At 46.8% G+C, this 12,035-nt stretch overlaps 1 protein-coding gene across 1 annotated transcript in view; it reads left to right on the forward strand.

Annotated features, from left to right (window-relative positions):
- The window catches only part of reck (reversion-inducing-cysteine-rich protein with kazal motifs), a gene marked incomplete at its 3' end in the record, with an annotated part of 253,151 nt that overhangs the window by 180,980 nt on the left and 60,136 nt on the right, over nucleotides 1–12,035 (forward strand). Inside the window, exon 11 of the mRNA XM_083631915.1 lies at nucleotides 1,314–1,526. Coding sequence (XP_083488041.1) covers nucleotides 1,314–1,526 — 213 coding nt within the window. The remainder of the gene's footprint in view (nucleotides 1–1,313; nucleotides 1,527–12,035) is intronic.

Below are 12,035 nucleotides of genomic sequence, written 5' to 3' on the forward strand. Positions count from 1 at the left end.
GTGGTGGAGCCACACCCCAAACCTCTGACTCTAAACCCACCAATTAGCTGACTCACTTCAGACCAAACCCACCAATCACAGATTGGTGGGTTTGCAGAGTTACGGTGGAGGAAAACAACACATCACCTCTCTCTGTCGCCTTAGGTCATAGTGTCCCCAATGCAAAACCTTCACTTTCTCTCGCATTTTCATTTTCTATAAATTTGTATGCTATAAATTGGGACATTTGGAAATCTTGCGTGAGATGGCTCAAATGCTGCTTTCTTGTCAAATAGGAAAGATGGTAGAAAACAACTTCCAACCGTTCTTGAAAGTACCAATATACCACCAAAATATAGTAATATAATACCAAAATATCGTTATCCGCTTTCAGCTGGTGAATAAACTCTGGGTTTGGCACTGGACCCTAATGTTTACAACCGCTTGGATTCTGACATCAACAATGAAGTTTCAGGATTCAAGTACAGGCAATGATTAATTAATTTCAAATAAAGGCAACAACATTTACATTTTTCATCACATTTTGTGATCTTACTCTGACTTTTGGTTTGTGGTTGACTTTGCAATGTTTGCTTTGCTGCAAAACATGAACTCAAATGTACGTATGTCTTCAATAATGTACGATAAGTGTGTGTGTGCGTGCATCATGTGTGTGTGTGTGTGTGTGTGTGTTGAGCCTGAAAAGCCTGAGAATAATTATCACTAAGCAGCCAAAGTCTACAGCAAACCTCAATCATGGCGCCCTGGTGGCTTCCAACAAATGGACATTAGTGCTTCAAGCTGTCAAATAGCTCAAGATGGTTATTCCTGTATGATGTGAATCATAACCGTATAATAATGGACGTAGCCACTATGACATCACCCATTGGATTGTGGACTCACGTTTTGAAGCCTCGAGTTTGGCATTCTGACGGTCGCCATCTTGTTTATTTGGAGCCAGATGCAGCTAGCTTGAGACCAGGGGTTTCCCACAGAGCCAGAGCACCGCCTACCTCCGACACATGCACATTTGCCAGCCGCTTCTCTTCACCTGACAGCAGGGAGCTTCACCAGCAGGACGTAGCACGTGGGAGGATCACGAGTTTTGGCTAAATTTAATAGTTGGCAATGAATCGATGAAATGACTAACCATTGCAACTCTTTATCAGTTTTTATAGAATGTATTTTTTATATTTTCAAAGTACAAATTACTGATATTTTAAATTAATTACATTTCTCAGACCAGTATTTTGTATTTGTATTTTGTTAGATTTTTTTAGCAAGTATTTGTAATTTGTAACAAAATCTCTGATTCTCGCTCTGGTTTTCAATAGGCCAACAGAGCTGTTCCGCAGCTGCAACGTCCAATCAGACCAGGGGGCGATGAACGACATCAAGCTGTGGTCCAATGGGACGATCAAGATGCCCTTCATGAACATCCCGGTGCTGGACATCAGGAAGTGTCGTCCGGAGATGTGGAAGGCGGTGGCCTGCTCCCTGCAGATCAAACCCTGCCACAGCAAGTCAAGGGGCAGCGTGATCTGCAAGTGGGTGCTCAAACCTTCAAACACCTAGGCCACAAGGCCTTCAAACACCTAGGACACAAGGGGCTCTATCTTCCCAAAAGCGCTAATTTAGCGTTTGCGCTCGTTTAACACCATGCGCAATGCAAATTGGGGGCAGACACAAGCGCATGCCTGTGATAATTGTACTGGTCATTGGCTGCCACAAGCCAAAGCAGGCATTTCAGCGCTAAAATGTGGGATAGATGGCATTACCCTATCGTCAGCAGCACGCAATTACTTTGCGCTAAGAGCTTTGAAAAGGACCTTTTAAGCGCAAATACCTCGTGCTCTCGGAGCGCACCCATAATCTCCGTCTAGCGCAGCGCAAAGTAGAATTCCTTTTGGAGATGTCCTAGGACACAAGGCCTTCAAACACCTAAGCCACAAGGCCTTCAAACAACTAGGACACAAGGCCTTCAAACACCTAGGACACAAGGCCTTCAAACACCTAGGGCACAAGGCCTTCAAACACCTAGGACATAAGGCCTTCAAACACCTAGGCCACAAGGCCTTCAAACACCTAGGACACAAAGCCTTCAAACACCTAGGCCACAAGGCCTTCAAACAACTAGGCCACAAGGCCTTCAAACACCTAAGCCACAAGGCCTTCAAACACCTAGGACACAAGGCCTTCAAACACCTAAGCCACAAGGCCTTCAAACACATAGGACACAAAGCCTTCAAACACCTAGGCCACAAGGCCTTCAAACACCTAGGCCACAAGGCCTTCAAACACCTAGGACACAAGGCCTTCAAACACCTAGGACACAAGGCCTTCAAACACCTAGGCCACAAGGCCTTCAAACACCTAGGACACAAGGCCTTCAAACACCTACGCCACAAGGCCTTCAAACACCTAGGACACAAAGCCTTCAAACACCTAGGCCACAAGGCCTTCAAACACCTAAGCCACAAGACCTTCAAACACCTAGGCCACAAGGCCTTCAAACACCTAGGCCACAAGGCCTTCAAACACCTAGGACACAAGGCCTTCAAACACCTAGGCCACAAGGCCTTCAAACACCTAGGCCACAAGGCCTTCAAACACCTAGGTCACAAGGCCTTCAAACACCTAGGACACAAGGGGCCCTATTTTCGTACAGGCGATATCCCCTATTAGCGCTTGCGCACCTGTTTGCGCGTGCCTTAAAGCAGGGAAGATTACAGTCCGCTGTCCAGGTGTTATGCCGAGTTTTGCACCCCCGCCAGGCAGCAGCAAAACGCATCCCCACCTCACGGGAACATATTGTAATGATTTATACAGAGACATGACTGTTTAAAAATGATATAATTGTTTGGGTAGACAGCTGGGTAGACAGCTGTTTTTAAGTTAAAACAGCCCCAAAATATGGTGGCGATGCATCGTGGTGCGGGGAAGCATAACTCGTCACAACAATGGGCACAAATGCAAATTAGAGGCGTGCCAAATCATTTATGCACGGCGCAAACGGGATTTGGGCGGTGTTAATCACCAGAATTATTCACAGGTGTGGCCTGGCAATGCCTGCAATTTCTGCAATTCATTCTCTATGTAAGGATGCCCTAAGCGCGCTCCTCTTTCAAGGAACGCACCTGGGGCCCTATCTTTATACAGGTGAGATCCCCTATTAGCGCTTGTGCACCTGTTTGTGCGTGCCTTAAAGCAGGGAAGATTGCAGTCCGCTGTCCAGGTGTTATGCCGAGTTTTGCACCCCCGCCAGGCAGCAGCAAAACGCATCCCCACCTCACGGGAACATATTGTAATGATTTATACAGAAACATAACTGTTTAAAAATGATATAATTGTTTGGGTAGATGTGCCTCCCCTGTTTTTAAGTTAAAACAGACCGAAATTTGGCGGCGATGCATGGTGGTGCGGGGAAGCATAACTCGTCACAACGGGCGCAAACGCAGATTAGAGGCGTGCCAAATAATTTATGCACGGCGCAAACGGGATTTGGGCGGTGTTAACCACCAGAATTATTCACAGGTGTGGCCTGGCAATGCCTGGCCTTTAGATCAATCAAACCAGATTCCCATCTTGCTGTCCATGTAATACAGTTTGCATGAGGCATGCTGTAATTCTTCCCATACGTAATTTGGATAGGTGTAGGCCTATTGATTGTATTATCCCTATCTCATAACGACACCATCACATCATATACCTGTTAAAAACATCTGAGTTTTGATGCAATTCGGGTTATTTTGTTGACTGGGGTGGGACAATAGAAACGTGTTTGCAGCGGGTAAACGGCGGAGACAAAAGAAAAGATTGGAGGATTTACAGTGGACTCAATTAAAACTCAACTCGTGCCGAGGCTTGTGCCAGATCGGCTGTGATGCCAACGACCATCCGGGTTATAGCAGGTAAAGGTGAATAGTCTATTGGTACCAGTTTTCTCAATTAATTTACCATAACCCCTCCTTGCATGTGATAAAAGTTTCTCAGTGAATTATAGTTGATTGCCTCCGAATAATCTGCTGGTTACCCAATTTTAGCAGCAGAATTTGATGTCCTGGAGTGGCACGTCCGTGCGTAATGACGTGTATGCGCTGCGCAGCGCGGAGATTCTGGTGTGCAATCAAGCACAGCGAGTGTTTTAGCGGATAAGAGGTCCTTTTCAAAGCTCTTAGGGCAAAGTAATTGCGCGCTGCTGACGATAGGTTAATGCCATCTATCCCCACATTTTAGCGCTGAAACGCCTGCTTTGGCATGTGGCACGCCTATGCCCAGTACAATTATAACATTACATTACATTACGTCATTTGGCAGACGCTTTTATCCAAAGCGACTTACAATAACACACTTTTTGTCAGCAATAGAGCAATCAACTATGGAGCACAGTCTATGACAACTAAAAAACCTGAAGGAACGAGTTTAGTTTAGGATTTTTTTTATTTTTCTTTTAATAGAAAGAGAGAGAAAGAAGTTAGATCAAGAAGGGCCCAGATGGAGCCTGAAAAGGTGAGTCTTTAGTCTTTTCTGAAAGATCGGCAGTGATTCAGCAGTCCTGACCGAAGGTGGAAGCTCGTTCCACCATTGGGGTGCCAGGGACGAGAAGAGTCGAGATCGGGATGAGCGACTTTTGAGCGCCCGTAGCGAAGGAGGGCCGAGGCGCCCTGCACTGGTGGAGGAGCGAAGGGAGCGGTGAGAGGTTTGGAACCTGACCATAGATTGCAGGTACAGGGGAGCTGACTGGTGTACTGCCCTGTAGGCCAGTACCAGTGTCTTGAATTTGATGCGAGCTGAGATGGGAAGCCAGTGGAGGTCCCGGAAGAGGGGAGTGACATGAGAGAATTTGGGTTGGTTGAATACCAGACGGGCTGCAGCATTCTGAATGAGCTGAAGCGGTCGGATGTCGGTGGCAGGTAGGCCAGCCAGGAGCACGTTGCAGTAGTCCAGGCGAGAGATGATAAGTGACTGGACCAGGAGTTGAGTCGCTTCTCTTGTGAGGAAGGGACGGATTTTGCGGATGTTGTAGAGGGAGAACCTACAGGAGCGTGCTGTCGCAGCTATGTTGGCTGAGCAAGACAGCTGGTTGTCGAGGATCACCCCAAGGTTAGCTGTTTGGGAGGGAAGTACAGTGGTGTTGTCGATGGAGATGGAGAGATCTGCGAGAGGACAGTCTTTCCCTGGGAGGAAGAGTAGCTCTGTCTTACCAAGGTTGAGCTTGAGGTGGTAGGCAGACATCCAGTCGTCAATGTCCTTGAGACATGCAGAGATGCGAGCCTCGATTTGAGTGTCGGAGGGGGGGGAAGGAAAGGAAAAGTTGGGTGTCATTAGCATAGCAGTGATAAGAGAAGCCATGAGAAGAGATCACATAGGCAAGAGATCTGATATAGAGAAGGAAAAGTAAGGGGCCCAGGACTGAGCCCTGGGGGACACCAGTGGTAAGAGGGCAGGATCTGGAGACGGACCAGGAGAGTGCAGAACCTGAAATGCCGAGGTCAGACAGAGTGGAAAGAAGGATTTGGTGATTGACTGTATCGAAGGCAGCAGACAGGTCAAGGAGGACAAGGACAGAGGAGAGGGATGAGGCCTTAGCAGTGTGAAGGGCCTCTGTGACTGCAAGAAGAGCTGTCTCAGTGGCGTGAGAAGCCTTGAAACCGGACTGCAGAGGGTCCAAGAGGTCATTCTGGGAGAGATAGAGAGAAAGTTGTTCGGACGCTGCAAGTTCGAGGGTTTTGGAAAGGAATGAGAGAAGAGAGACAGGTCTGTAGTTCTGAATAGCAGTAGGGTCAAGGGAGGGTTTCTTAAGCAGAGGCTTGACTCTTGCAGTCTTTAGAGAAGGCGGAACAAGACCAGAGGACAGAGAGGAGTTTATGAAGGTAGTGAGGAAGGGAGATATGTCAGGTGAGATGGTTTGGAGGAGAGAGGAAGGGATGGGATCGAGGGGGCAGTAAGTGGCTCGGTTCGAGCTGATGAGTTTAAGCACCTCATCGGGAGAGAGGGGGGAGAAGGAAGGAAATCCAGGGACCAAGGGCCGAGGAGCAGAATTGGAGTCGGGAGTGTTAGTGAGGGTGGCTGGAGGATGGAAGGAGGAGCTGATGTCATCCACCTTTTTAGTAAAGAACGTTACAAAATCATCAGCAGAGAGGGAGGAGGGGGGGGGAGGGCAGGGAGGGTTGAGGAGCGTAGAGAAGGTGGAGAACAGTTTACTGGGGTTGGATGCAGAGGACTGGATTTCAGAGATGAAGAAGGAGGTATTTGCTTTGGAGACAGCAGAGGTGAAGTTGGAGTGGATAAGATGGTAGGAAGAGAGGTCTTCAGGGTGGTGTGATTTTCTCCATTTTCTCTCAGCTGCCCGAAGCTCTGTTCGATGAGTTCGCAGAGTTTCAGTTAGCCAGGGAGCAGGGGGAGAGGATCGGGCAGGTTTAGTGGTGAGTGGGCAGAGAGAATCAAGAGCAGAGGAGAGAGAGGATAGAAGAGCGGTGGAAGCCTCGTCAGTGGACAGGAGAGCAAACTGCTCGGCTGAGGGAAGCAAGGAGAGGACGGTAGAAGAGAGGGAGTCAGGTGATGTAACAGGCATGTGGTTGTGTGGTTGTGCCTGCCCCCAATTTGCATTGCGCACGGCGTTAAACGATCACAAACGCTAAATTACCGTTTTTGGGAAGATACGGCCCAAGGCCTTCAAACACCTAGGACACAAGGGCCTCTATCTTCCCAAAAGCCTAATTTTGCGTTTGCGCTCGTTTAACGCTGTGCGCAATGCAAATTGGGGGCGGACACAAGCGCATGCCTGTGATAATTGTACTGGGCATTGGCTGCCCCATGCCAAAGCAAGCGTTTCAGCCCTAAAATGTGGGATAGATGGCGTTACCCTATCGTCAGCAGCGCAAAATTACTTTGCGCTAAGAGCTTTGAAAAGGACCTCTTACGCGCAAATACCTCTCTGCGCTGGGCGCTCTGCACGGAGATTACGGCTGCGCTCCCAGCGCAGAGAGGTATTTGCGGAGTGGAAAGTGGAATTCCTTTTGGATATGTCATTAAGCACAGCCTTGCCACGCCAAGACATCAAATTATGCTGCTAAAATTGGGTATTAGCAGATAATTCAGTGAGGCAATCAACTATAACTCACTGAGAAACTTTTATCACATCGCAAAGAGGGAAATTAATTGAGAACACTTGTGGGACAATGGACATAGGCTATTTACCTTCATAACCCGAAGGGTCATTGGCACCACAGACGATCTGTCAATAAGCTCCCTCTGTCCTCGCACGAGTGAGTACACTCTATTACGCATGGAGAGAATTACAGCCTACATTGCATGCCTCGGCGAGGCAACCTCGCGCAAACAGCCATTGCGAGACGGGAATCTGATTGGTTTTGATTGACGTTGTCACGAACCGGGTGTAGTCAGTGACAAAAGGGAGTCCACACATGAGTTTAAATACCAAAAAGTAATTTATTGTAAACTAAATAAGTCAAAATAACCCCAAAACCAACCCAAACCAAAGTATCAGTATTGGAAAATGGTAAGAATCAGTCATGTTTGCAGTGTATGGATGAGTGAAGTATAGTGTGTGTGAGTGTATGGATGTATGAATGTAAAAGTAAAGGATAATATGGCAGGACCCTGAGACCTGGGATCAGCAGCTCAGTTGAGGAGGAGAGAGAGAGAGAAATGTCAGGTAAGACACGTTAAGTAGCCTGCCTCTCTAACCAAGCCCAGGTGAGGAATATTAGGCTGACGACCTGCCCCACTCTGCCATTTACCTCCACTGATGGGAGGTGTCAGCCACAAACAGGCAGAGGGGGAGGGCCGTCACACCCCCCTCCTAAAGAATGTGGTTCCACCACATAATCTAAGAAAAAAAGAAAAACAAATCAATTAGACTTCATATTAAAAGTTAAGTCAATGTAATATAAACATTCAACTTGACACCAATTATTTTAGTGAACATGTTTAAATTTTGCCCCCTGCAGCTAAAAAGCTACACAACATTACCCCCAATATTCTAATAAACAAAAAAAATACCATAATTAACTCCCAAAAGCCAAAACGACTGCCCAGCATAACATTAGCAAGATCCCCAGTAATACCTCTAGTCTCCTCCACCACACCACCCCGCTGCCCCTCTATCAGCAACCTTGGATCCTAAGGAGCAAATTAAGAGAGAAGGAAGACAGGACAGATTAACAGAGTAGAAAAGTAGACACTAAGAGAACAAGCAAATAGAACTAGGGCATACGCGAAAGTGCATCCGCTATCACGTTCTCTTTACCTTTGATATGACGGATATCTAAATGAAAAGGCTGCAAAAATAATGCCCACCTCATGAGTCTCTGATTAGGATTTTGGAGTGACCGCAAAAATGTAAGGGGATTGTGATCTGTGTACACAACTAATGGAGTTACCCCTGACCCCAAGTACACGTCGAAATGCTGCAAACCCCATATGAGTGCTAGGGCCTCCTTCTCGATAACAGAATAATTAAGTTGGTAAGTATTAAACTTTCTTGAGAAGAACGCAACCGGCTTTTCGACCCCCTGCTCCCCTGTCTGCAAGAGGACGGCACCTGCCCCCACATTGGAAGCATCCACCTGCAAGGTAAATGGATCATTCAACCTTGGAGCAGCCAACACTGGTGCTGAACACAAGAGAGCCTTTACATTTGCAAACGCCTGTTGACATCTGTCAGACCAGATGTACTTGGACTCTTTTTTCAATAGAGCAGTCAACGGTTCCACCACGGTTGAGAAATTTTTACAGAAGACTCGATAATATCCTACCATGCCCAAAAAGCTCAATAGCTCTTTTTTTGTGGCTGGACGTGGATATTTGAGGACTGCTTCAACCTTAGCCTGTGACATACGCACAGTACCCTGGCCGACCACTCTGCCCAAATATGTGACTGTGGCCCTCGCAAATTCACATTTTGCCAAATTAATGGTCAACCGTGCCCAGACCAGTTTGTCAAAGAGTGCTTGAATACGCTGAACGTGCTCACACCATGTATCACTGTAAATGACGACGTCATCAAGGTAAACCGCACATCCCTCCAGACCAAACACAACCCGGTTCATTAAGCGCTGAAATGTCGCGGGCGCGTTTCGTAGGCCAAAAGGCATCACAGTATAGTTGTACAGACCAGATGGCGTAATGAATGCACAAATCTCCTGTGCTCTTTGAGACAGTGGGACCTGCCAGTAACCTTTTAGTAGGTCAAATTTACTGACAAACTTCGCCGAGCCCACTTGGTCTATACAGTCTTCCATGCGAGGAAGAGGATACGCATCTGGCTTCGTAACGTTATTAACTTTACGAAAGTCAGTACACGGTCTATACGTATGGTCAGGTTTCTTGACCAACAGACAAGGTGACGCCCAGCTTGAGCAAGATGGTTCAGCCATGTGGTTATCCAACATGTAATTCACTTCTTGATCTAAATGTTTGCGCTTGTCAGGCGAAATACGATAAAAGCGCTGCTTTATCGGTACCGCACCCTCCACATCCACGTCATGTTCAATAAGATGTGTGCGAGAGGGTACGTCCGAAAACAGTGAAGGATAACTTTTGACAAGAGCACTCAACTCTGCACGTTTAGAATCATCCAAATAAGATAATACGTGACTCAAATTTTCCAAGGTCTCTGAATTTTTCAACCGACCTTGCAACACCCCACCAGGAATGGAGCCCTCCACGGTACTGTCCTCAAACAGACCCTCCGGTGAGGAAGCCAATGAAACTGTAGCGGTGCAGAGAGAAGGATTAACATCACTCTCATTTCCCCCCTCATCATCTGATAAACGTGAATAATAAGGTTTCAGCAGATTTACATGACAGCTTTGTCTTTTTTCTACTTTTTGGCGTTGCAATGCTGTAATTCTCACCAGACACCTGTCGCACCATAGTGTAAGGACCTGAGAATTTAGCTTCAAAAGGAGAAGTGACAATAGGTTTAAGAAGCAAAACCTGATCACCAGGCATAAACTGTCTAGGCTCTGCCCGCCTATCATACAGACTTTTCATTCTTTCCTGTGATTTACCCAACTTCTCTTTTGCCTTTTCAACAGCCAAAAACAACCTCTGTCTGAAACTATTCACATAATCCAGAAGATTTTGAGGGGGTACTGTCATTTCCCAACTGTCCTTCAAGACAGCCATGGGACCACGAACCTTGTGACCAAACACCAACTCATTTGGGCTGAAACCCGTGCTTTCCTGCACCACCTCTCTGGCTGCTAATAGCAACCAGGGAAGTCCCTCCTCCCAGTCGCCGCCCAGCTCTGTACAATAAGAACGCAACAAGGACTTCAACGTTTGATGGAAACGTTCTAGCGCTCCCTGAGATTGTGCATGATACGCTGAAGCCTTGTTATCCTTAATTTTAAGCTGCTGGAGGATTTCCGCGAACATGCGAGAGGTGAAATTAGACCCTTGGTCGCTCTGAAGTATTTTTGGAACCCCAAACACAGAAATAAACTGTGTCAAAGCTTTTACCACGGACTTGGTAGTTATTGTTCGGAGTGGATACGCCGCTGGGTACCTGGTTACTTGGCACATGACTGTAAGCAAATACTTGTGTCCCTGCTTTGAACAGGGCAACGGACCAACACAGTCAATAATCAAATGCTCGAACGGTTGATCAACCGCAGGAATTGGACAAAGTGGAGCTGGTTTGATTGACTGGTTCGGCTTGCCGGTCAGCTGGCAAGTATGACACGTTTTGATGTATGCAGAAATGTCACGCTTTAAACGGGGCCAAAAACAGTGGCGCAGCACACGATCGTATGTCTTTTTTACGCCCAAATGCCCAGCCAGATTGTCATGACTAGTCTGCAAAACCAAGTCCCGAAACTTAGATGGCACAACAAATTGAAAAACAGGATCGCCGACAAACGTTTCTGCATGAGGCACCCACTTCCGAAATAACATACCATCATGGAGGAAATAACCATGCACAGAGCTATTTATTACACTAAGTGGTGACACTTTGTCAAACAGCTCTGTCAAACCAGAATCATTTTTCTGCTCCGCAACCAAATCAGCATGTGACATTGACTGGAACTGCTCAGGCAAAGTCAAATTTCCATGGGCAATCTCAGTATCTGCCCCCTGGGTGGTATTTGGCACAGCACTAGCCAGGGTCATGGCACGCGTAACTGCGCAGGCTGGATACACGACGACGCCATCGTCAACACTTTCCAACTGTAATGGACAAGGCAACTTTTTAATGACGACATTAGGTGGTGACCCATCATTCCTTCATCTGGACATCTCCAGTCACCAAATCTGATTTGAGAGACAATTTGTGAATTGGAACAGTGAAGACAACCATCCCCATCCCCCGGATTAGAATTACATCTTCTGTGTCAGTGTCAGATGAAAACGGTAAAACAGATTCACGCACAAATGAATCTAGTGAACCAGTGTCGCGCAGAATCTTTACTGGCACCCGTTTATCACTCCCAACCAAAGACACAGAACCGTCAGATATGTATGGGCCATACTCGTCCAGACATTTCTGTTGTAATGCCTCCACCTGTTGTGTGGACGCTGCCAGTGAACTTAGTGACTTGGCCAGTGCTACAGGTTTTACCTGTGCGTTGAATTTGGTCTTTGATTTAAGGATTAGACATTCGCTTTTCCAGTGCCCGCTGCCCTTACAGTAATTACAAGTCTTGCCTGGTGCCGCTTTGTCCCGTACGCCATGATCATTTTTATGAAAATTTTGCTCTGAGACAAACTTTGGTCGCGGACAAAACTGTGTTTTATCCGTACCTGACCCACCAAAGTTACCTTTGTGAATCAACACATACTCATCCGCCAAGACCGCTGCAGCACCAGGACTCTTTGCCTTCTGCTCTGTAATGTAAGTGGCAACATGATTAGACACAGAGTTTTTAAACTGTTCCAAAATCAACATATCACATAGTTGATCAAATGTGTCAACATCCGACGCCGCGCACCAACGACCGAATTGAGCACACAAATCACGAACAAATTCCACATGAGATTGTTTATCTCCTCGCTTCCAATTTCGAAAACGCTGCCGATACGCTTCT

Source organism: Poromitra crassiceps (genome assembly GCF_964638095.1).
Source record: "Poromitra crassiceps genome assembly, chromosome: 2".
NCBI lineage: Eukaryota > Metazoa > Chordata > Actinopteri > Beryciformes > Melamphaidae > Poromitra > Poromitra crassiceps.